General features: G+C 42.6%; 1 protein-coding gene across 1 annotated transcript in view; it reads left to right on the top strand.

Moving 5' to 3' along the window:
* PRKAR1B (protein kinase cAMP-dependent type I regulatory subunit beta) overlaps positions 1-27328 on the top strand; it is a 112784-nt gene that overhangs the window by 69351 nt on the left and 16105 nt on the right. Inside the window, exons 7-9 of the mRNA XM_075565485.1 lie at positions 7964-8122; positions 14595-14655; positions 19378-19499. Coding sequence (XP_075421600.1) covers positions 7964-8122; positions 14595-14655; positions 19378-19499 — 342 coding nt within the window. The remainder of the gene's footprint in view (positions 1-7963; positions 8123-14594; positions 14656-19377; positions 19500-27328) is intronic.

The following is a 27328-nucleotide window of genomic DNA, read 5'->3' as shown; positions in this document are numbered from 1 at the left end:
GTGAATCCACAATACCTTCGGTTTTAACTCAGACATGGAATCAGCCACATAAAGGCTTCCAGACAGAACCCGCAGCTAAGCTAAAAGGGCAACGCTACTGAGGGAGCTAACGTCACTCTGTCACACGGTATCTCTCCTTCCCCCTTCTATTGCCATGCGGGACTCTTACATTATTCAGCTTTCAGACCCTTCGGTACAGTAATGATACAAACATGTTGTCGCTGGGGGATGGGGAAAGCGCAGGGCGATGGGAAATGTGATAAAGGCTCACGTCAAAGTCTGCCAGAACGAACGGGAGTTTTGCTGCAAAGCACATTTAGGGCAGGAGACTCGTAACATGCATCATTCACGGGCCACATTGATGTGGCTCACCGCAAAAGGGATGTAACCCCTCCTCACATTAACTGTGTGTTACATTACAGAGGAGGGTTCTGGCCAGGGGCCAGTATTATCCTTCCTCTATGGCTTTTTGATATGCTGTGTGCGTTGACCACGTGTAAGGAAGCTTTTCCATTCAAATGAATGAAGTTTACGCATCATGACGTGGTACCCTGCCCATCACCATGCTGAATAGAAGGAATAGTGGGAAGTGTTTTTCTTTGTATCTTAATGATCTATTTTGATGCAGAATTGACAGGGGGCACAGTAGTTACAGGCACTATAGCTATATATCAGTGACAGGGGGCACAGTAGTTACAGACACTATAGCTATATATATATATATCAGTGACAGGGAGCACAGTAATTACAGGCACTATAGCTATATATATATATTAGCTATATATATATATCAGTGACAGGGAGCGCAGTAGTTACAGGCACTATAGCTATATATATATACATCAGTGACAGGGAGCACAGTAGTTCCAGGCACTATAGCTATATATCAGTGACAGGGAGCACAGTAGTTACAGGCACTATAGCTATATATATATATACAGTGGTTGACAAATCACCTAAAAATCTACTCGCCACACAAAAAAATCTACTCGCCACCTAGTACCAAACGTGTGCTGCTTGGGCCAATATTTACTCGCCCGGGGGTTAAATCCACTCGCCCGGGGCAAGCAAATGTATAGGTTTGTCGAACAATGTATATATATATATATATATATATATATATATATATATATATATATATATCAGTGACAGGGAGCACAGTAGTTACAGGCACTATAGCTATATATATATATATCAGTGACAGGGAGCACAGTAGTTACAGACACTATAGCTATATATATATATATATATATATCAGTGACAGGGAGCACAGTAGTTACAGACACTATAGCTATATATATATATATTAGCTATATATATATATCAGTGACAGGGAGTGCAGTAGTTACAGGCACTATAGCTATATATCAGTGACAGGGAGCGCAGTAGTTACAGGCACTATAGCTATATATATATATATATATCAGTGACAGGGGGCACAGTAGTTCCAGGCACTATAGCTATATATCAGTGACAGGGAGCGCAGTAGTTACACGCACTATAGCTATATATATATATATCAGTGACAGGGAGCACAGTAGTTCCAGGCACTATAGCTATATATATATATTAGCTATATATATATATCAGTGACAGGGAGCGCAGTAGTTACACGCACTATAGCTATATATATATATATTAGCTATATATATATATCAGTGACAGGGAGCGCAGTAGTTACACGCACTATAGCTATATATATATATATATCAGTGACAGGGAGCACAATAGTTAGAGGCACTATAGCTATATATATCAGTGACAGGGAGCACAGTATTTACTATAAAATAAAATACATTTGAATACATTGTGGCTCCTCTGTGCCCATAGAATAATGCAGAGGTGGGCAACTTCCGTCCGCAAGGGCCACCGGTCAGGTTCTCAGGATATTCCTGCTTCAGTGCAGGTGGCTCAAAGACTGAGCCACTGATTGAGCCACCTGTGCTGAAGCAGGGCCTGATTGAGCCACCTATGTTTAAGCAGGGACATACTGAAAACCTGACCTGTTGGTGGCCCTCGAGGACTGGAGTTGCCCACCCCTGGAATAATGACAGGTTTTAACAGGGTTCATTGTATAATGGACTTGTCGCTCCTTTTAGGTGAGCCCATCTCACCAGCGCCGACTCCCCCATTAGGATCTGTAATTGCTTCATAGAATTAAATGGAATCTCACACCTTTACATATGAATGATAAATATTATTATTACAATGCATGAGTTTGTCCAGAATCCCATAATCTTTCTCCCGTGGTTCCTTGGGCCTAGATATCCATGAGTATGTTTAGTTGCAATGTGAGTTGTGTCCTTCAACACTTCCCCCCGTTAGAATATTGATGTCATCTTCCCCAAGTAGATAGCAAATAATGTCTCCCTGCTCTGCTGAGCACAGCTACGTGGGAGGTTGTTTTGCTTGTTCTGCCTGTGGTCACGTTGGGTTACAGAATCAGTGGAGGTCCAGACTCCAGAGACCCATTCACCTTTCATCGAGTTCTTTAAAGTTGCGCTGGTTTGGGGAATGTATTTTTCACGCATTTCTTTGGTACTCTGGGGAAAGGGAAAAGATTCACTGACTCATTTGATCTTGTTCCAAAAGCAGCGTCAGCGTCCCACCTTCACAAGACCGTTTTCAGGGAGTCAGGGTTCGCAGCTACAATGTAAAACTGCCAACACAAGCCTTGGACAGCTTTTTATTGTTACATTTGACAACAGCACAATGGCTTTGTTTGTGCCCATAATAATTCTCATTTCCTAAATTTCATTTTTGGCTGTTATTCTTTGAAATGGCTGGAACTCACGGTATGTGTCAATGCCTGAGGCTCCTTCCCTTTGCTCTCAAAGTGTTTGCTGCTCATCTCATTATTTCGTTTAGCGGATGTCTGATCTTTTTGTGTCTCGTTGTTTAATCCGTACTTCTATTTTTTTTGTTTTCCAAAGGAATGTCACGTATTCGGGAACAAACCAGTAATCAAATCTCTTTATTACAGTGGCGAGAAAAAGTGTGTGAACCCCCCTAGGATTTTCATATATTTCACATATTTCAAAATGTTCTTAGATCTTAATGTAAGTCCTAATAATAGATAAAGATAACTTGATGAAACAAATGACACAAAAACATGACACTTTTTAAACATTTATCCACAAATGATTAAACATTCAACATCCATGTGTGAACAAGTATGTGAACCTTTAAATTCAGTACCTGGTGGCGCCCCCTTGAGCAGCAATGACTTCAACTGCGCGTTTCCTGTAACTGCTGGTCACTCATCGGGTTTGAGGAATTTTGGCCCATTCCTCCATACAGAACTGCTTCAACTCAGTGACATTTGAGGGCTTAGGTCCGGACTTTGACTAGGCCATTCTAAAACGTGGAATTTCTTCTTCTGCAGCCATTCTTTTGTAGATCTGCTTGTATGTTTATGGTCATTGTCTTGCTGCATGACCCACTTTCTCTTCAACTTCAGCTCACAGATGGATGGCCTGACATTCTCCTCTAGAATCTTCTGATACAATGCAGAATTCATGGTTGTGTTAATTATAGCAATTCATCCATGTCCTGAGGCAGCAAAGCAGCCCCAAACCATCACACTCCCACCACCATGATTGACGGTTGGGATGAGGTTCTTCTGTTCGAACGCAGTGTTTGGTTTTCGCCATACATAAGTTTCTCATTGAGGCCAAAAAGTTCTACCTTTGACTCATCTTTCCAGAGAACATTGTTCCAGAAATCTTGTCGATCATCTATGTGCTTTTTGGCAAACTTCAGACGGCAGCAATGTTCTTTTTAGACAGCAGTGGTTTCCTCCTTGCTATCCTTCCATGAACACACCATTCTTGTTCAGTCTTTTTCTCATAGTGGAGTCATGAACACTCACATTAGCCAAGGCGAGAATGGCCTTCAGAACCTTGGATATTACTCTGGGGTACTTTGTGACTTCCTGGATGATTTATCGGTTTGTTCTTGGAGAGATTTTGGTAGAACGACCGCTCCTGGGTAGGGTGACTGTGGTCTTGAACTTTCTCCATTTGTCTGCCAGTGGTTTGGTGGAGCTCCAAATCCGTAGAAATGGTTGTGTAACCCTTTCTAGACTGAGGAGTATCAATAACTGCTTTTCTGATGTCCTCAGAGATTTATTTTGATCGTGGCATGACGTGTTTCCACACACCTGTATGGTGAAGACCAAACTCACAAACTTTCTGATCTTTATATAATGTGGGGCCTCCCAAACTCACACCTGAATATCTACCTAATTATTTAAACACCTGATTCTAATGAATCCCCTTTTTTTAGCTGATAAAACCAGGGTTTTACTTACTTCTGCACATACTCGGACTCTTAATTATTTATTGTTTGTCTAATTCATACATCCTTTTGTTTCAAAAGACATGGAATTGGTTAATATAAACCTTATTGGATATTTAAGAAAAGACTGTTTTTTATTCAAGAAGGTTATCATGGAAAAACGATGGAATTTCGTAATTATCATTGCGAGATAGAGTAGTGTAAAGGTACTCACTTATGTGACACGTCTCTACCGTTTGTTAATATTTGTTTAATAATGTAGGGGTGTATCCGGTTCAAATCCTAGTGTCAGACATAAAACCGAATGCAATATGAACAAGAATTAGGCTCTTTAACTTGGATATCAACACCTACAGAATGACCTGCGATGAGTGCTGTGGTTTATTGTATCTGTTTTGTAACGCATAGTGTTCCAACATGATAGGCCAGATCCACTAAAGTCCATTAAGTCAGGGTTCATAATGTGACGTAACCTTTAATAGGAACTGATGTTATATTCGCTGACTGAACATGATATCCTCAAAACTAATTACATCCCATTAGCATCGGCTTAATGACACGTTGTTGTAACATAACTAGGCTTTACCTTCCAATAACGTGACGTTGTATCAGTCTTGCTTTGTCCAGACACTGAAAAAGCCCTATCTACTGTAATATTAAATCCCCACGGTAACTGTAAGGAACGTTTGTGAATATGTTATAATAACATTTCCTTTGCATGTCATTATCACTGAGAGAGGTTATAGTTAACGCAATGTTCTTTTAACGGGAGAAGACGTTATGTTATCGTCCTTTGAAGATACACCGTTAGTGTTAACGTGACGATAAGTGTAGTTGGGCCTGAATATCATATTAAACTGCACTAACCAAAGCAGCAATGTGTGTAAAACCGTATTAATACCGTTAACACAAGAACAAATATTGTCTTTATGACACAGTCTGAGATGTTGGCATATTATAACTTTCTGTACGTTTTTCCTAAGCAGGTGAAACTGTGTGGCACCCAAAGTATATAATATATGGATCCTATCACAGGACGGAAACGTTGATATATATGTTCTTTTGATGAACATATAATAAATCCTGGATTAATTTGGTGTTCTTACATTTTTTTTTATCGTTTATTGACCGTATGTGGGATAATGAGCAGCATCCTTACCATGTACACGTGCCCAAAATGAGTTAATGACTCCTATGACTATCTCTGATTTAGCCCATATTACCCCTTTTTAATGGAGCAAGCAGCTGAACCACCTACATCTCTTACTGGTGGTCCGAGGTGAACTGATTTTCATCACATTACTAAGGTTATGGGTCAGAGCATAATGATACGCTTGGTAAAGCAGCAATGCGCTGGCGTGATGGGATATAAGAGCTATGGCAAACAGCACCGCATTCTTTCTGAGTCTATTTATAATTGGGCTTATGGAGGATGTATAATTTTATTTGGCTTACAGTACTATGGGAGAATTTCAGAGCTTCTCGTAACTAAAGCATGTTATGCCTAGGACCAGCTACTTAAAGAGGCAATGCAAGCTGTTTTTATCCTTCCTTTTTTTCCAGTTCCTTAAATACAGGATTGAAGCACGGGCTCAACATAGCTGAATCCCATTCATTTCAGCTCCGGGGCTGCTGCTTCCAGAGTGACTTACCTCCGTAGTAGGTACCGGTAGACATACCAGGGTTCAAATTGTGGCCAATTTTCAAAGCTCCTGGGCCCTGCGGGCCAATAGGAAGCCGTGATGTCACCCGGTGCAGCTTCCTATTGGCCCATGTTACGCGGGTGCTTTAAACTGCAGAGATACCGGCACCCGCTTTGGAGGTAAATATCTCTGGAAGCAAGGGGTCCCCGGAGCTAAAATGAATGGGGTTCACCTCCAGAGACACTCTGCTTCAATACTGTATTCAAAAAGGAAAAATTGGATTGCTCTTTTAAGATGAAGACGCTGAAGTATAAAGCAAATGTGAGTATCTATCACTGCACATTTCCAACCCTGGTACTATCAGGTTGCCAGTAGTTGCTATGGGATTTCCCCCCTCACCTTTGGTGCTGCACTTGAGTGACAGCAGGGGGTGGTACATTCTGTTGTAGCTGGGACAACGGGGTGCCCGCCTTATGGCTGTACTTAAGGGCAGGAACGCCCTAAAGTTAGTTAGTTGTTCCTTCCCACTTGAGGAAGGCAGGTCACACATTTGGGAGCCTGAGATTGGGGCCTACCCATGTGCTCTTCCCTTCGGGGGAGAGTGAGTGTGGACCATACCTCTGCCTCTGCTAGGGAGGTGGGGAAGAGCTAGGACGGCTGCGGGTGCCCTTGGCCCATAGTGGTGGTCCAGGGACCATCATCCAGTGAATCTGACAGACTGTATCCGGCAGAAGACTGCTGAGTAACTGTTACTGCAGAGAGTAGTAATAAACCATTACTGTTTGCAATATACCACCTGCCTGGTGCGTGACCTTACTGGGGGGAGAGGTAATAGTTCTACCGTGGGAGATCACCTTCAGTTCCTGGAGCCTACGGCAAATGGAGGCGCTGCACTGCCAAGGAGATATGTGGGGTATGAACCCCAGAAGCCTGTTCCTGTGTCCCCACTACCACCGGCAGACGGCTCAGCCCTCCTGTTGCCAGCCTGTATATGCACCATACACCCTGTAATGGCCCCTATCTGCGATTGGGTGGGGGAAACACCGTTACATATGTAAAGTGCACTAAGTTATTTTTAGAGGAAGGAGGATTTTATCTCCCTAAACATAAGGGAGGTTGAATCAAAGTCTGCTGACTGCAAAACTGGGTCAAAACCAGAATAAAAAACCTACACTCGATTTATCAAAGGTAAGGCTTCCATATGAACCGATGGGATGTTTTGCTCTGATACATTGGGTGCATTGCTCACGGAGACCTGATACATGCCCCTTGCTGCTGACAGGATCTGCAACACATTGCTAAGCAAATCACTGCAATCCTCTCCAACAGAAAAATGGGTTCAAAAGGTGACACTTTGCAGCAAACTATTTACCCCTAAATAGAGGCCCTAGCGTGCTATTTTCTAGCAAACACAGTGACACTTTGTTTCTTAAGAGGTGCTCCCATGAGATGGCTCACAGAAACATCAGACTGGAAGGCAAACAATTTGGGAGCTAATCAGTTTAGGAGAGAGAAATGGGTCGTGCGGCCACAAAGAGCAAGAGGCTCATCAAAGGCCTTCTCACTCCCTCCCCTCCCCTCCCCCCCCCCCAAATACACAGGGATGCCGATTCACTACAACCCTCATTACTGTTTATCAACACATCTCCTTCCCTTCAGGTTGGACAGTTTTAATAAAAGGTCAAAGTTGTGACAGTTCTGCTTGTCGATTCTGTGAGTGTTCAACACTAGAAAGGAAAAGAGAACCGGGGCCCAATAAACCACAGGAGCTGAAAATTCCCAGAGCAAATATACCCATTGTACCCAAGCAACAAGTCTTGAAACTCTATCCTTAAAGTAGGTTGTCAACCCTTTGTGACCAAGTGAGGAAACTATTAGGCTATTGTTTGGGCTGCTATTCCCTTCTCCGACTCATTAGAAATAGAGATTATTAATAGGTTTTGAGATAACTGGAAGCATAAGAAAAAAAAGCTAACCATTTCCTGCTATTAAACTCTTTCTTCCCTCTTTCCTTTGTGTAGGTCTATGTCAATGGAGAATGGGTGACCAGCATTGGAGAAGGAGGTAGCTTTGGAGAACTTGCATTAATCTATGGCACTCCAAGGGCTGCAACTGTCAAGGCCAAGACAGACCTCAAGCTCTGGGGCATAGATAGGGACAGCTACAGACGGATTCTAATGGTGAGTGGGGTTTCAATGCGTAATTACATTTTAGTATAATCCACATAGATATGGAGTCATGCTGAAACTCAGCATTGTATTGTAATGCAAGCTGCCCATATCCTAATGACCTTATCCGTAATGTTGCCTGTTGCATTTCTAATTACTACGAACAGTTTCTTCTTTATTCAGCATAACCAGTGTGCGACAAACCTATACATTTGCACGCCCCAGGCGAGTGGATTTAACATCGTGGCGAGCTCCTATTGGCCCAAGCAGCACACGTGTGGTACTAGGTGGCGAGTAGATTTTTTTGTTCGGCGAGTAGATTTTTTGGTGATTTGTCGACCACTGAGCATAACCATACATTTTACTTTGAACCCAAATTTTATAGGGGACTAAATCCATACATCTGACCCTAGTCTCAGCGTATCTACCTTATTGCATATAAATGAGACTACTTATGTATTTTATATTCATAGTCCAATGAATTCACATTAAACAAGGTTATTACTGTTGGGCATTAAAAGGGCTCTGTGAAGTAACAACCTATTTAGGGCCATATTTACTAAGTGGTGCTATGTCAGACGAACCTTCCAGACATTTCAAGTCAATGGGCTATAAGATGTCTTCCAGCACCTGAAGGTGTCTTAGAAATTAGCACCAATTAGTAAGTATGGGTCCTAATCTATGGTCTACATGTAGCATTCCTATATCACCGGTCTCTTGATTGTTGGAATTGAATGTTCTTTAAGCAAATATAAATGATGCTCCCCCCTACCCCCCCCAAATGCACCTTTATTAAATGGGCGTAAGATCTCTTGAAATAAACAGTATCACAATTGTTTGTATCATATTTCATCCACTAAGCTTTCCCAAATGATTTTCTTACATGTTGTGCTACCAATAGCCCATTACTTGTCCCCAGTCAATGCTTCCCAGGTCACTGTGCACACATGACATTATCTGGGCAGGAATTTTGAATGGCTCCTGTTAGAAGAGAAGGGAGGAAATTTGGGGCATTGTATTAATAGCGGCCAGTGGTGCGTTCTTAGAACATCATTGGAACACTGCGATTGTAACCTAGCATGCATGCGTTGCATGCTACCCATTCATGCTGCTGAGAAACCAAAGTGGTCCAAACATTTCCCTTTATGGCTTTTTTCATTTTCTTATATGCTCTTAGGGAATCAATGGAGTTTATACATCAGAGTCTCCCGGTTTACAAAAATGGTGCAAAATATAGCACAAGATATATCGCTGAAAACAAACTCCACACAAATCAAAGGTCTTTATTTTCATTGATAAATCTGATGTTATTTTTCCCTGTTTCGCAGCCAAGAGACTTTAAAACAGAGGGGCCTATTTATTAAGATACACAGGGGGCACGTCGCTTCACCACACAAACACACATAAAGTATAAGAGTAGACTACCTGGTGCAAGGGAGAACGCAGAGCAACAACACACAAATAATCAGATGATTATATAAAGCCCCCTGTAATTGCACTCTAGGTAGGTGACATTATAGGAATAATGTCATCTATTAGGAGGCCACTAAATAGCCTATTCCCTAAATAGGGTAAGCCGCAAAGGTCACACTCAAATGAAAATAAAAAACTTTAAATCAATAATGTTAAAAACGACGAGACACCATAAAATGCATACACAATGCATGATAAAATCCCCAAATGTGTATAGGCACGAGAACAGGCAGGGAACTAACAATGTCCAAAGCCACAGAGTAAGCTGACGCAACGCTGCGTAAATCCACACAGTATGTGTGTGGTTGCGTTCCAAAATAATTAAATAGTAAATGGTCCGCTGCAGTAAAGTAATGGAGTATAAAGAACCCTCCGTGCCGACAGCTGAAGTTCCAGGAGGTGACCCCTTGAGAAAGCGCGCTGTGACGCGCGAAACGTACGTCGGGGTACGCGTGACATCATCACGCTGACGTCCACGCGGCTTGTGGGAGTAGGCACGATCAGCTCCGGTCACCTCCTGGAACTTCAGCTGTCGGCACGTTAGCGAGTCAAATCAGGTTGTATACTACCTCACGGAGGGTTCTTTATACTCCATTACTTTACTGCAGCGGACCATTTATTATTTAATTATTTTGGAACGCAACCACACACATACTGTGTGGATTCACGCAGCGTTGCGTCAGCTTACTCTGTGGCTTTGGACATTGTTAGTTCCCTGCCTGTTCTCGTGCCTACACACATTTGGGGATTTTATCATGCACTGTGTATGCATTTTTATGGTGTCTCGTCGTTTTTAACATTATTGATTAAAAGTTTTTTATTTTCATTTGAGTGTGACCTTTGCGGCTTACCCTATTTAGGGAATAGGCTATTTAGTGGCCTCCTAATAGATGACATTATTCCTATAATGTCACCTACCTAGAGTGCAATTACAGGGGGCTTTATGTAATCATCTGATTATTTGTGTGTTGGTGGGCCTATTTATTAACCTGCCATGAAAAATCGCCTCCCAAAAAAAGGAAACGAATTATCTCTCTTCTGCAACCTTAAAAGCCATTTTTTGCACAGAATTTGTTCTCACTTAAACCTAGATTCACAGATACAAAGAGGTAGTGAGGGCCCTGCTCGAGAGAGCTTACCCTCTAGAGCAGGGGTGCGCAAACTGATTGGCGCGCCCCCCCAGGGAGGCACAGGATTTTCTTGGGGGGGGCGTGGCGGTTGCAGGGGCCCTGCGCTCTTCCCCAAGGCATTTAAATTAAATGTCGGGGAACCGCGTGAGGCCTCTGCAACTGAACTTACCGAGGTTCAGCCGGCTTCAGATGATGCGTTGACATGGCAACGCGGCGTCAAATGATGCAGCGGAGTCGTGATGTCACATGAACCAGTTGACGCCGACAAGCAGGTAAGGGGGCGTGAGCACCAGGGGAATGGATGCAGGGGGGCGCACCATCAGAAGTTTGCGCACCCCTGCTCTAGAGTGAATGAGGGACAATGCTGAAACGAGAAGGTCAGGTGGACTGCTCATTGTAGGATAAGGTGGGGCTCAGGTTGGAATATGGCCAAGTCTGACAGTAATGCAGTAATCCAGATGGGACATGATGAGTGAGTGGATTCGTATTTTAGCTGCATCGTGAATGAGAGATGGGCGTATCTTGGTGATATTTCGGAGGTGGAGACGACAGGACTTCGTGAGGGACTGAATGTGAGGAACGAAGGAGAGATCAGAGTCAAAGATGACCCCTAGAGAGTGGGCTAGAGGTGTTGAGGAGACTGTGGTGTTGATGACGGTGAGGAAGAGTGTTGATGTAGTGATGACACTGGAAGGGGGAAAGAATATTAATTCTGTTTTGGACATGTTTAGCTTCAGGTAATGGTGAGACGTCCAGGAGAAGATTGCAGAGAGACAGTTGGAGATATGGGACAGGAGAGAGGAGGAGAGGTCAGGGGATATTTTTGGGTGTCATCGGCATGAAGATAATACAGAAAGCCAAAAGATTGCATTTTAGTGTTCTGGCTTTTAAACACCTGAAATTGACACAGTAGCACAGTACTGTACACATTACAATTCATTCATTTCATTCATTCATTCATTTCATTGCATTTCATTGCACACAATCCATGAAATTCAAACAAAGCAACCGCGATAAACACGTGTGCCTGGGGCGATTGGCGGCGTTCATGCCGCGTGGAATACAGCAGCGCACACGAAAACGGCGCCATGATTTGTTTCAATAACGGCCGCTGCATCTGTATGCACACATCTGATAACAGACTGCATCTGCCAAGATACAAATCGTGAAGAATACAAATAGTCTTGAAGGAGAACGAAAAAGAACTTTATTCTCATTTCATCAACATTTTGGTGTAAGCATACACCTTCACCAGGACTGATTTAACAGAGTTTAGTGAATCACTCCCTACAGTACATCCTGAAAGTGTTGTGATTCAGCAAACATATGCCCATATTCACTAAAGGGTGCTACACTTTGGCCTACGCCCTAACTCTTGTTCAAACGAATAGGAGTTAAAGCACGGGAAAGCGTGTCACCCTTGAAGGAACCTGTCCTTAGTTCACTGCAGTGAGAACATGTCAGCATTCACTGATCTAGCCACAAAATTCCATATTGTGATTACACAGCTGGCTGGAAGTTAGCATGAAAATACAATAATTGCACGTTTTCACACTAAGCTGATCATGCAGTTGGCCTAATGGTTAATTCATTAGTTACTTATTAAGTTTCGGCTTCAGAAATGTTTTGACCAACATTTACATTTCTGCTGTGGTTTTTTTTTGATGTGTAGAAAATCTGCACCTCAATTTCCGGACAGGGCTGCTGTGCAATGTGGATGCTGGCTTATCTCTTGGCACACAGCTCTGGACCCATGTTGCACATCAAAGACTCGGTTAATACTAACATCTAAAATGCTGCGCGGCAGAATCATTTATTGGCGTTATGACATTTTAAAGCAATCCCAAAATGTTGAGATTGCCATTTAATACATGAATTAAGTGCAATTATTTATTCCAACCCTATTTTAATACATTTTCATGATGATCCAGTGATATGACATCTTCAGAAGAATGTCTCATTGATTTCAAGAAAGAGCAACCATGCAAACCTGAGCCAGACGTGAAATAGAATATATTTATGTATTAACTCTGTCAGAACAAACTAATGGAGTAATGAGCATCTGAGGGAAACAATCGTAGTTGTTTATTTGAGCTTCTTTGCTGCCAGAGGTGCCTGAAATGCTTTAGGTCCAACTGACAGCCGAGGCGTTAATAGACAAATGATTGCTTGCATGATCTTTTCCTTCTCTTCGTAATAAAAAGCCATTTTTTTTTAGCCGCACTGGTTCAGTCACAGCATGTTTGGAAGGAATGACACTCCTGAAGCATGATATCAGGAGAGATAAGAAGCAGTTGGCGTACAGTATGTGAGAGTCAAAGATGTTCCTCTGTAAGGAAATGGGGAAACGACTTTTTAATCTTTTGAATTTGAAAAGGGGGTAAAGTGGCCAACAAGCCACAGACATGGAGTGTCCAGAAAAGTAGAGGAGAAGAGATTAAATGGATCTTCACAATAGTGATTACACTTTTCATACCCAAGCTAAGAACCTGCGCTGGGTCCTCCCCGCTTGGCACTGCTCTGATTCACTGACGTTTGGCAAGGAACGCTGGATGCTTGAAAGGCATTTTACTTGGCAGCATTTCTAAAGACCTGATTCCATTTGAGTACTGCAGTCCTTTGAAGATAATCTAACCTTTCAATCTTTCGGTCACAGATCCCTTTACACAGCGCCGTATGACTTGCCGTCAATGCCTAGGATTACAGGACTGGTCCATATTTAGTAATAGTCTTTCACATAGCATCCTCTGAGAGTTTTCTCGTTTAACTCCTTGAGTGCTGCCAGGGAAGATAGCGCCATGGAGAGTATCAAAAGTGTTCAAGGATTAGGCTTTAATTAGTCTTCCAATCTGAGCGAGATGAGTGTATCTTCTGGCTACATTGTTTGAATGAAACTATATCAAAATCCTCTCCAGGAGCGTTACCTTCCCGTGTCGTAGCCCAGCCTCGCCACCCAGCAATTGGGCAGCACATCTTTGAACTGAAGTTTAGTAATAGTGTATCAAGCTGCAATTTATGTGCTGTCTATACAGAGATATTGAAGGAAACAGCGCTCCAAAAAAACACTAAATTCCAATCTTTTGATAAAACACAAATGATCACTTACTCGTGAACGTAGCTTCCTATAGATGAAACATTCAAATGAGTTTGCGTTGTACCGCAATTTAGCTTCTGACTCTAGGTTCCTTGTTTTTTTTCTTCTGTGCTTTGCATTTGTGATTTACAATATGTTGGACCTTGGTGACTTTTGAGTGCCATTGCCTGTATTGTGTCTCTGTGACCTGCCTGGCTAGTAAGTGACACTGGAAGCAGTACAATGAATACAGCTATCCAGAACTGTGCAGAGATATTGTGCTCCTCTGCCCCGAAGGAGTTTAAAAAAGGCTTAGTCTGGGTGGCTAATGGGGGGGAGTGGGGGGGGGGCACAAATCCAGTTGCCCTAAGCCTCTTAAAATCTAAAAGCATTCCTGCCCTATTTTTAGTTGGGTCACTTGCACCCTGCATCCTGACAGCAGTGGTCAAAGTTCAGAGTATCACCTTTTTTTACTTACATTGATTTTTTTTTGCAAATATGGCTCTGTATTATGGATTTCCATGCATGGCAAAGAGGGCGAGTAAGTGCTCTCGGGGAGAAGACATTCTACACATTCCATCCTATCCTCACCACTGGCACATTAAAACTGCTGAACAAACAGCCCTCGGCTTCCCAGTGCCCTCGTCTGCCCTTTCATTTTTATTTGCTAATATTGTGCCTTGAGGCTACATGTGCTGTTGGGTGTGACCTGCTTAAAAAAAAAGAAGCAGATCATCCAGCAATGGGAATAAACCACAGAAATGTTGTGCAATTATTTTTCTCTTTTTTTCCCCTCCCCTAATAACAGGGCAGCACATTGAGGAAGCGGAAGATGTACGAAGAATTCCTGAGCAAGGTCTCCATTTTGGGTCAGTTGTCCTTACTATTGCTGACGTCACACACACACTGCACAAACCATTTTTAGGCTTGGAGAACACAAAGAGCTCAGTTACATAGGACCACACTGCAGCCACATAAACTTGCATGGGGGGGGGCTGGCATACTTGCTATTATATTGTGCCATAGAAGCTCACATCTGTTACTGAGGTTTGTTTTTTTCCGAGTTGCCACCTGATCTAACCCTAAATGATTTTACATGTGCGAATATGTTGAAAACAGGATGAGGGCGACGGATGGGAGTGAGTTTGGTTTCACAGCTTCATGTTAAAATAACCCAGCCGAGTAGACAGTTGCCTATGAAGCTGTCTATGTAATATTATAGTTGAACTAAGCTTGTCTCTTAATTTGTTCAATACTGAAAGAGCAATACGTTAACATTTTTGACCACGACCCATCCTATACTCTTTGTACCTGACGCCATATTATAGTGATTTCAGAATACTCAGTACTACATTATACTTGAGAAGCCGTGAGAGATCGGAAATATAATGTACACAATGGAGTATGCTGCACACCAAATTGTGAACAATAATACATACAGTTTACCGGTGCTGCTGGTTCAAGGAGTACCTGTCAGGATTAATCCAAGGCAATACTTGGAAAAAAAAAGGTGATCCAACGCTCTACGAATTTGATATCAAGCTAATTTATTATTGCCACACAACGTTTCGACCTAGATAGGTCTTTCTCAAGTGACTAGGCACTTGAGAAAAACGTTGTGCGGCACTAATAGATTAGCTTGATATCAAATCCGTAGAGCGTTGGCTCACCTTTTTTTCCTAAATGAGAGATCGGAAGACATGGAGATCACTGGTCCATAGAGTGGCCGAGAGTCGTACTCGACTGAACGGATAAGTCAACTCAACATTATAATTGATTTACCAAGAGTTGCTAATAAAAGCTGAGTTAGGTTTTAAATATACGTCGTTTGATTTTAATATTCTCTTATATGTTATAAATAAAATAACATTTCATTAGAGGTCGAGTGCTCTAAGTAGGGACCTTTTGTATTTGTATGTCATGTTGCTATTAAACATGAACTCGTATTTCGGCTTGAAGATGTGAACCAATCTCAGAACGCATGGCCTTAAACCAACCGATCTATACCCGAAATCTTCATAAACTGACTCGCATGTCCCCTCTTACTTCTTTATGAAAGTGATGGGCAGTCTCTAAAACATCTGCTTAGCTTCTTGCCCGTGAGTTTTTGTTTGGCTTTGATGAATGCGATCGGCACAAAATGTGGACATGTTGGTGATGGCCTTCAGTGGAAAAAACAACAAAGACCTACCCTCCCTGACTGATCAATCACCATTAGCCGAATACAACCGTCTGATAAGTGGGGCAGCAATGGCCATTACCACGGAACTGCATCTGCATTACTGATTACATTGGGTTACATGTGACTAAATGCGTTAGAGCAAATACCACAGACGTTTAAACAAAACATAAATACATTTGCGGCGCAGGGAGCAGACATTCTTCTACAGACGCGGTCATGGTGGCCGAGTGGAGTAAATAAGAGACAATGTACTTGAACTTTACAAAAGGTTTCTGCAAGAAGTCAGTACAAAAACTTTCGTGTTGTGACTAATGCCTAATAAATCATTACCACGTCCTCCTACGGGCGGTCTGAAAGTAGAACTATTCGATTACTTCCTCATAAAAAGATATCAGGACAAAGGTAGGCAAATTATGTCAAAACCCCTCCGGTGATTCCTAAAACATTGCACCTGTGACATACAGTTACCTTAACCGCAGTACATACACAGGTACATAGTTGCACAGTTATATAGTTACATAGTTATATAGTTACATAGTTGCACCGTTATATAGTTACATAGTTATATAGTTACATCGTTATATAGTTTCATAGATACACAGTTATATATTTACACACTTTCATAGTAGATGAGGTTGAAAAAAGACATACGTCCATCAAGTTCCTATTCTAAATTTTGCCGACAGATACTTATCCTATATTTGTATTTACAGTACTGTATATTGATCCTGAGGAAGGCAAACAAAAAAAACCATATGCATTCAGTAAATACGTTATGATAAATATACTTACTACACCTAGCAATGACAGCGACATCAAATCTAGACACTAAACTTTCATATGTATGTATGTAGACTATATAAAATTTCCCCTAAAGGGTTTTTACCAGTTTAGGGAACAAATTATGTTTATTTTGCAGAATATTTAAAATAATGCCTTTATATTGCCAAACATTAATCATACTCATATAATTTAATGAACGATGAGGTAATACATTGTTTTCTTATTATTTTAGTGACATAGATCAGGGCTGCTCAAGACCAGGGCCAGGTTAAAGTCTTTGTAGGCCCTGGGCACTCTCATAATCGCAGGCCCCCAAGACAGATCTATAGATAAAACGTGGGACAGAAACGAGCATCTTCACTCAATTGAGAATGAGCTTTTGCAAAAATTGAAATTGAAATATATAATGTTTAATTTACATTTACTGAAGTCAGAGCTAATATCATTAAACTTCATTCAGATATCCGACACTCTACATGGTATTATTGTGTGACACAGTGACACAACTTATTATTAATTCTTAATTATTCAACTTTCCATAACATCTCACAATTTTATATAGCGTTACATGCCTGTGTATCTATCCTTCAACATTTGTAGGTGTATTATTATAATATAAAGGATTTGTAAAGTAATTCAATTAAAGCAAATTATTAAGTTTGATTTAGCAGTTTTCTTTTCTCATTTTTCAGTCATCTGAGACTTTGGGGGGCCTAGAACTTTTTTGTAGGCCCCTGGGCAGTCTACCCATTAGATAATCCAGGCCTGCTCAAGCCCCCCAACAGGTCAGGTTTTCAGGATATTGCAGCCTCAGCACAGGTGGCTCAATCAGTGGGTAAGTCGAAGACTGCACCACCTGTGCTGAAGCCGGGATATCCTGAAAACCTGACCTGTTGGGGGTTGTTAAGGACTTGAGTTGAGCCCCCCTGATATAGACCATACTTTCACCATCTTGCAGTATGAACACAGAGATACTGAAACATGCATAGGCACCGCCGGCCATTACAACTCAGGGATAAAAACTCCAAAAGCAAATTATTAGGAGAAGTTTGACACCACAAAAATATGATCTGTTTTGCAATGGATTGTCTACTACTTGTGCCTTCATTCACCTGTACTGTGAAAGTTACTGTGACTGAGAATACATAAAGGTCCAGGGAATCACGAGTACAATATAGACAGGAGCCAAGCCCATCAGATTTCTTATATGGAAGGAATATAATGGGACGGGTCCGTTCCCAGCTATAAATTGCAGAGCACAAGTTTTGCCCTTTCATGTTTTTTGACACTTACTGTATTCTACTGTAACAAAAAATCTTATCTATTTGCCAGAAAATGTAGCAATAACCAACATAAAATAAGTGTTATTGTACAGTATTTTTGTTGGAAGAGAATACTGTTGGTAAACTACAACATAAAACTATGTTCATTTGTTCCAAAGTTATATTTTCACATCAGTGTTTTCCCTGGGGGCGCACTATTCACACATGGTCTGTGAGAACGAAAAACGTTAAAATATGTGAACTTAATTCAGCATAATATAAGAGCTGTTTAGTTATCATGAAACCGTCCCCATCCCGCTATATTGAACAGTGTGTACATTAGGGGATTTCCCTACAATTTACAGGTGTGAAGCCATAGGTATTAAAGAATATGCTTTTATACCATTTAGATATTACCTTAAAAAGCATTTTGTTCAATATATTTAAGGGTTTTATCCTTTTCTATTGAGGGAGGCACCCAACGGGCTGAATGATAACTGGTTATGGCCAAGTACAGTATAAAGGTGGAATACTGGCCGTTGGGGTAACCATGTTCCTCGTGTGCCACCTTTTTATTAACACTTCAATTAGGAGGGTACCTGAATGCTGCCTATTAATTGATGTACAAAAGAGGAAGAGAAGATGCCCAACAGATGTTATAAATGCAATCATTTATTGAAGCCAAATAAGGTATCCAACGTTTCGGTTGTCACCGCAGCCTTTGTCAAGGAGTGGCTGCGGTGACAGCCAAAAAGTTGGACACTTTATCTGGCCACAATAAATAATTGCATTTATAAAATCCATGGAGCCCCTTCTCTTTTGTGTATCCTGCACCTGGATTGCAGCGGGCCTTCCCTCATCGAGCTAGAGAGCACCGGTATCTTAGATTTATTTTGATTATTGGTGTGCAACATTTTCCAACATAACACCCTATTAATTGATGGACATTGGAAGGGAAAGGATCACTGCATGCTACACAAGAAAAGTATGATTGGTTTCATCAGATCTAAACAAGGCAGCCCCTCCATAAAATCGGTTCATTTCCCCCCATGTCTTGTGAGCCGAATTCCTTCTGCTGCATCTCTCTCGTTTTTTTTTTATTATGGAGGAATGTGACTGGCAGGATAGATATCTTGGTGGTAATAAGAATGTATTCGAATGTTTAGCTGCATAAAACCAGTCACTGCTGCAGAAGAAGCTTTGAAGTCGTATGTCCAGGCTTCAGCAAAACAGAAGAACGCTTTAACATTGGGAACTCATGCTGTATAAACATGAGTAACACTGTTAGGTATGGAATGCTACATTTGTGTAATGTCTTCACATGATATGTATTTGGTGATGCCCTTATGATATTCCTTGTGCAGAATCTTTGGATAAATGGGAGCGTTTGACAGTGGCGGACGCATTAGAACCTGTTCAGTTTGAAGATGGAGAAAAGATAGTTGTACAGGGTGAGCCGGGGGATGATTTCTTCATCATTACAGAGGTGAGTGCATATGTTTTGTTTGTTTATTGGTTTAAGTTTGTCACAGGTATCAGCAGCAAAGTGGTTGGATACTGTAATATGAGATTCAACTGCAATGATCGATTCTGTTTATAATGGCATCATGTCTCAAAGGACCTGTACTCATTTTTTCATCAACGTTTGAGGCGGCCAGAGTTACTAAGTGATGCTAAGCCATAACAGACCTTATAGCACTGTAAGAAACCTCATGAAGCATTAACTTCCATCCTATGGCACCATAAGCCTTTACACACATAGTAAATATGACGCCGGGTGTTGTTATCTTGCATTTTATGTCTCCCTCTGTTGGTGTTAGTACTGACTCATTAAGTTTCTTTTTAGTATTCTTAAAGAAATACAAACTTCCTGTCTGACTGCAAGGTCCATATTATGGTTAATTCTTACTGTGGTGGGGTCAGGTTGTTGCACAGATTTCTGTAAATTCACAACACACCAGTCCTTAAATTGTCCTATTGCTGTAATCGTGGCCGTGACCGTAGAGCGATATTACACAGTCTGTAAATTCCCACGGTACCCCGGAAATCAAAAACAGATCCGGCCAAATGCGTATACTAAAAGATTTTTAGAACTTTCCTCTGCGTGATTAACAAAAAAGTATCCAACACTACTAATTAATGATCTACAAATGAGGTTGTTGTTTTTTATGCCCACGTTCTTAGCATTGTACTTGGAACAGCAAAACTAGGGGTGATGACCCACACCAGCTTTAGACCTAAAGAATGGGTAAATGTGATCCTAAAGTAGATAAGAGGTAACTCTACATAGCTATGAGAAAACTAATGAACCCGGCATTGGAAGAATAATGATAACTTTGGATTAAAAAAGGGCAGGTGTTTTCGTCTTTTAGTACTTATTTGTAAATAGAAAAACTGTTCAACTCTGACATTGACCCATAAAATTAAGTTAGGTTTAACTTTGATTGGAATTGTTCCATAAAAGACAACCCAAAGAAGTAATTCGGGTACCGACAGACAGTGACCCATACAGAAGTAACCACAAAAGCCGGCAACTTCAATTGTCAGACTTCAGACTGAGTCGTGGAAAGGCAATATCTGAAAAGCTATTAAAATAAGTCCAGATCACCTGTAATTGATATTCATGTAAAAGGAACTGTTGGGCTAAGCCCTATTCACTGTTTGATGTTTTTACAGTCGCATAACCTATGTCCGGTCACAAATAACGGTCATTAGCCACCTCTGACATACATCACATTCCTAATACTCATACACTGTGAAACAATGATTTTTTTTTCCCCTTGACAATATTTTTGGTTCTCTCAACACTTCAGGGTTTATACAGAAGAAGCATAATTATAATATAAATTCAGCCATTGAAATATGCTAGACATTGCAATTGCATTTGGTAATAAATATAGATGTGATTATGAATTGTGTGCATACAAGCCGCAGGTAGCAATTTTCTCTCAACCTGTTCCAACTGTGGAACTGCTTTGGGAGAAGTCTTCCATGAAATGGCAATGACTACGATGTGATTTGGCAAGCAATGCCACATTTAAGGGAAACTGTTCCTTAACCAGCTATGGAGACTATAATGATCCACCCTATTGCCATGGATATAGAAGCAACATTGGCTGGCAGAGCAAATGCTGATGTGGCATTAATCCAAGTTTCAACAGCTGTTCAGTTAAAAAAAAAGAAAGGTTGGTAACTATTTATGCGCGTTGCCAATTTTCCACACTGCTTTATCTCGTTACGAGGCGCCTATGTTAAAGCAGTTGAAAATACTCTGTTGAATTGGGATCTAAAATATCATTTAGTCCATAACAGAATTGAACCAGGAGAACAACCTGAGTACCTGATAAACGTGATCTCCTGAGAGCTGCATTTATAATAGGAAACATGCTCGGGCTTGAGGAAAAATGTTGATATAAGAGCATTCTTATATCATGAGTCTTCTAGTGTTAATCACTTGCAGACTTGTACGGCAGCAGGGGAAAAGTTGGGAGCCTGCGAGGTTTATCATGTGTAGAATCCTATGTTTGAACTGAGATTAAAAGCCTTCAGTACCAGTCATATGTGGGGTACCATGGGAGAATACCTAAGTATGTTTGTACACAGTGTGAGCTGCAGGTTCTTATATCTTATTATACTGTTATTTGTATGTAGAGCGCTGGCAGAAATAGATTGATTAAAGCAGCATAAATAAACAACGCTATATATCAATGAATGATAAATAAACTATGTATCATTGCATGATAAATATACTACTTATTGGATAGTAGTATTATATATATAATTAATATTTAAAATTAATAACGTTATTTCACATACAGTAGCGCTTTTCTCCCAATGGGACTCCAAGCACTTCACAATTACAGTATAGTGCACCGTAAGCAGCATGGTAAATAGGATTGTTACAGACACAGTCCCTGCCCGGGTGAGCTTACGGTCGATGTATTTGGTGCCTCGGATAACGTGGCTTGCACAAGGTCACAAGGAGCGGACTCTGGGATAGAACCAGGTTCCCCTGATTCACACCAGTCATTGTTTGCAGAGTCAGTGTCTTTACTCACTGAGTGACTCTTTCAGCCCTATGTACCTTTGCATGGTAAATATACTATGTATCATTGCAAAGGATCCATGTATTAATCTCAATTCCAGTTTTCTGTGTTTATTTAATTTTTTTCCGGTGGTTTTGTTTTATTAAAATATCAGTGTGAGTCAGTGTGAGTCAGTGTGTGTCAGTGTGTGTCAGTGTGTGTGTCTGTGTCTGTGTGTGTGTCTGTGTGTGTGTCTGTGTGTGTCTGTGTGTGTCAGTGTGTGTCAGTGTGTGTCAGTGTGTGTGTCAGTGTGTGTGTGTGTGTCTGTGTGTGTGTGTGTGTGTGTCTGTGTGTGTCTCTGTGTGTGTGTCTGTGTGAGTCTCTGTGTGAGTCTGTGTGTGTCTGTGTGAGTCTGTGTGAGTCTGTGTGAGTCTGTGTGAGTCTGTGTGAGTCCGTGGAAACATGAATTTGGTGGTGGGCTGTTAAAAAGATCTAATTCAGCAGGGAATTATGCTTAATTTCCATTTTTGTACGGTTTCAGCCAGAAGTGCAAGATGGTCAGCCGGTAGTGTACCTGGTGCTTTTTGTTTAAAACCTCAATCCGGAATCCCTGATCATAATGACACAGTGTTTGTTCCTGGTACATAAAAGGGATGTTCCCGCGGGGCCCTGTTATTTTACTTACCTGCAAAACTTCCACGTTAAGAATATGGTATATATTATAAAATATCTTCTTCACTTCTGACAAAGACTGAATCCTGGGAAACAAAGTGCCCAATGGTTATGCTTTGTGGTTTCAGAGTATTGTGCTCCCCGGCACTAAACCACGGTGCCACGGCAGCATATTTCCTCACTAAGGAGGTGGAACCGGCGGCCCCTTGGCAATCAGCTGTGGCGGCCGCCCTCCTTCTGAATCGCAGTGTCAACTGACGTCGCGTTGCCATGGCAACGAGATGCCGGGGGACGTTACGTTGGTGATGTACGCGGCGTCATTTGACGCTGCGATTCGAAATGAGGAGGGCGGCAGCGAGGAGGCGGCCGCCACATGCAAGTGCTTTCCCATCAGGCCCGATTGAGCAGGGGTCGCGGCAAATGTATGTGGTGGCGGACATTTTTCCTGCCCCCCAAATTTTGCCGCCCTCGGCCCGGGCCTAACGGGAAATCCGCCCCTGGGTAGAACCATTGCAAATACATCTGCGCTCATTCAATATTTTGTGAATCCATCTGCCCCTTTGCACTGTAAGATTTCAGCTCCATCCATTTGCATGAAGCTGACATCTTCCTAAGCGAGGGAAGGGGGCTTTACAGCATATTCAGTTGGTCTAACGTTTGTCTGGGACAAAGAAGAATAGTAATGTGTAAAAGTCATACACGGCAGTTTCATGTTAGGTTTTTAATTCCCGCTATCTGTAAAGCAGCAAAACGTTAAAAATCCTATTTTATTTTTTTAATAAATCAGTTCTGTATTATTAGATAATACTGTCTGCATGTTTTTAAACTCCTAATGCCATTTTTAATGATTTTTTTAATGTCATTTTTTAAATGGTCATCCTTTGGTTGCTACAGTTACCATTTAGAAAGTCATATCCACTTCCTCTTTTGAAACAGACTCTGACACACAGCTTTTTTAGCTCACATAACAAAGTATCACAAACAGATCTGTTGCTGTGTTCCAAACAGCAGACTGTCTATTACTCTGAAAGCTGTAACAATAATGTGTTACACTTAGTAATATAATGTTACATATCACCTGCAGCATTTCACAGACTGCAGCACAAAGTTAGAAGGCGGCCATTTCGTTAGGCACAAAATCAGGATTTTTACAGATTTATAACAGGAGCCCCAAACAATTGGCAGCTTAGGTAAGAATGTAGAATTACACATTGTCACACGCTTCACATATACAAATAAGAAAGAAAGAAAGAAAGAAAAAGGTGGGGAATGCAGTATTACTGCTTTAAAGACATAAGCATACATTGTAAAATGCACATAGGGGTAAATGATCAACAATGAAACTGTTAAGGTGTTTATTTTACAAGCAAAATACATATTACTATACCCTGAACTGAAGCCAGTTTGTAACCCTGCATGTCGAGTATAATGGTTAGCAGAATGAATGTATAGTATATACTAGCTGAGAGCCCCGGCGTTGCCCGGGATGTTTGTGGTGTGGGTGTGGCATTTGGGTGGGGAGTGGTCCACGCGGCCCATGTGCGGTGGTAGTGCTGCTGTGGCTGTACTGATGGTGATTGTATTGGTGTGCTGATTTGGGAGGGTTTGGTGCTGATGTGGGTGTGCCGATGGGGGAGGTGCAAAGGTGGCGATGTGTGGGTGCTGATGGTGTTGATGGGGGCTGGGAATGGTGGGGAGCCGAGAATGCCAGTGTGCTGGGGGGGCATGGGATACCGGTGTGCTGATGTGGTGGTGCTGGGGTGTGTGTGTGTATACATGTTTGTGTGTATACATTGTATGTGTGTATACACGTGTGTGTATGTGTATACACGTGTGTGTGTATACACGTGTGTGTGTATACACGTATGTGTGTGTATACACGTATGTGTGTGTGTATACACGTGTGTGTATACACGTGTGTGTGTGTATACACGTGTGTGTGTGTGTATACACGTGTGTGTGTATACATTGTGTGTATGTATATATTGTGTGTGTGTATACGTGTGTGTGTGTATACACATGTGTGTATACACGTGTATACATGTTTGTGTGTGTATACATGTTTGTGTGTATACATTGTATGTGTGTGTGTGTGTGTGTGTACATTTGTGTGTGTGTACACATGTGTGTGTATACACATGTGTGTGTGTGTGTGTATACGTGTGTGTGTGTATACATGTGTGTGTGTGTGTGTATACATGTGTGTGTGTGTGTATACATGTGTATGTGTGTATACATGTGTGTGTGTATACATGTGTGTGTATATACATGTGTGTGTATACACATGTATGTGTATACACATGTGTGTGTATACACATGTGTGTGTGTGTATACACATGTGTGTGTGTATACACATGTGTGTGTGTATACACATGTGTGTGTGTGTGTATACATGTGTGTGTGTGTATACACATGTGTGTGTGTGTATACATGTGTGTGTGTGTATACATGTGTGTGTGTGTATACATGTGTGTGTGTGTATACATGTGTGTGTGTGTATACATGTGTGTGTGTGTATACATGTGTGTGTGTATACATGTGTGTGTGTGTATACATGTGTGTGTATACATGTGTGTGTATACATGTGTGTGTGTGTATACATTATGTGTATGTATACCTGTGTGTATACGTGTGTGAGTGTATACGTGTGTGTGTGTGTACATGTGTGTGTGTGTATGTCTCCATGTGTGTGTGTGTATGTCTCCATGTGTGTGTGTGTGTATGTCTCCATGTGTGTGTGTACGTGTACATGTGTGTGAGTATACGTGTACATGTGTGTGTGTGTACGTGTACATGTGTGTGTGTGTGTGTACGTGTCTACGTGTACATGTGTGTGTGTGTCTACGTGTACATGTGTGTGTGTCTACGTGTACGTGCGTGTGTGTACGTGTGTGTGTACGTGTGTGTGTGTGTGTGTGTGTACGTGTGTGTCTACATGTGTGTGTATGTGTGTGTGTGTCTACGTGTGTGTGTTTGTGTCTACGTGTGTGTGTTTGTGTCTACGTGTGTGTGTTTGTGTATACGTGTGTGTGTGTGTATACGTGTGTGTGTGTATACACGTGTGTGTGTACACGTGTGTGTGTGTGTACACATGTGTGTGTGTAGACATGTGTGTGTGTAGACATGTGTGTGTATACACATGTGTGTGTATACACATGTGTGTATACACATGTGTGTGTATACACATGTGTGTGTATACACATGTGTGTGTATACACAAGTGTGTGTATACACATGTGTGTGTAAACACATGTGTGTGTATACACATGTGTGTGTGTGTATACATTTGTGTGTGTATACATGTGTGTGTGTGTGTATACATGTGTGTGTGTGTATACATGTGTGTGTGTGTATACATGTGTGTGTGTGTGTGTATACATGTGTGTGTGTGTATACATGTGTGTGTATACATGTGTGTGTGTGTATACATTATGTGTATGTATACCTGTGTGTATACGTGTGTGAGTGTATACGTGTGTGTGTATGTGTACATGTGTGTGTGTGTATGTCTCCATGTGTGTGTGTGTATGTCTCCATGTGTGTGTGTGTATGTCTCCATGTGTGTGTGTACGTGTACATGTGTGTGAGTATACGTGTACATGTGTGTGTGTGTACGTGTCTACGTGTACATGTGTGTGTGTGTGTGTACGTGTCTACGTGTACAGGGGGTGAAGGGGAGTTGGGGGGGGGGTGAAGGGGAGTTGGGGGGTGAAGGGGAGGTGGGGGGGGTGAAGGGGAGGTGGGGGGGGGTGAAGGGGAGGTGGGGGGGGTGAAGGGGAGGTGGGGGGGGGGTGAAGGGGAGGTGGGGGGGGGGTGAAGGGGAGGTGGGGGGGGGTGAAGGGGAGGTGGGGGGGGTGAAGGGGAGGTGGGGGGGTGAAGGGGAGGTGGGGGGGGTGAAGGGGAGGTGGGGGGGGTGAAGGGGAGGTGGGGGGGGTGAAGGGGAGGTGGGGGGGGGGGTGAAGGGGAGGTGGGGGGGGTGAAGGGGAGGTGGGGGGGGGTGAAGGGGAGGTGAAGGGGGGTGGAGGGGAGGTGAAGGGGGGTGGAGGGGAGGTGAAGGGGGGGTGGAGGGAGGTGGAAGGGAAGGGAAGTGGAGTGAGGGGAGGTGAGGGGTGGGTGAGGGGAGGTGAGGTGAAGGGGGGTGAAGGGGGGTGAGGGGAGGTGAAGGCCGCTCCCTCACCCGTCCGGCCGCTCACTCACCCGTCCGGCAGCTCCCTCACCCGTCCGGCCGCTCCCACGTGTATCTGAGGCGGGAGGCAGCTTGTTGTGGCCGCTCCCCCGCTGTGTCCCGGGCGCTCGCTCGCTCCGCTGACTGTAGCGGCGCCGGGGGGGGGGGGGGGGGGGGGTGGAGGGGAGGTGATTTGAAGGGGGGTGAGGGGTGGGTGAAGGCCGCTCACTCACCCGTCCGGCCGCTCCCACGTGGATCTGAGGCGGGAGGCAGCTTGTTGTGGCCGCTCCCCCGCTGTGTCCCGGGCACTCGCTCCTCCGCTGACTGTAGCGGCGCCGGGGGGGGGGGGGGGGTCTGTGTCCCGGGCACTCGCTCCTCTGCTGACTGTAGCGGCGCCGGGGGGGGGGGGGTGAAGGGGAGGTGATTTGAAGGGGGGTGAGGGGAGGTGAAGGCC

This window comes from Ascaphus truei, chromosome 11 (assembly GCF_040206685.1).
Source record: "Ascaphus truei isolate aAscTru1 chromosome 11, aAscTru1.hap1, whole genome shotgun sequence".
NCBI classification, from domain to species: domain Eukaryota; kingdom Metazoa; phylum Chordata; class Amphibia; order Anura; family Ascaphidae; genus Ascaphus; species Ascaphus truei.
Note: the sequence above shows the minus strand (reverse complement) of the source record. Positions and strands in the feature narration are given on the sequence as shown.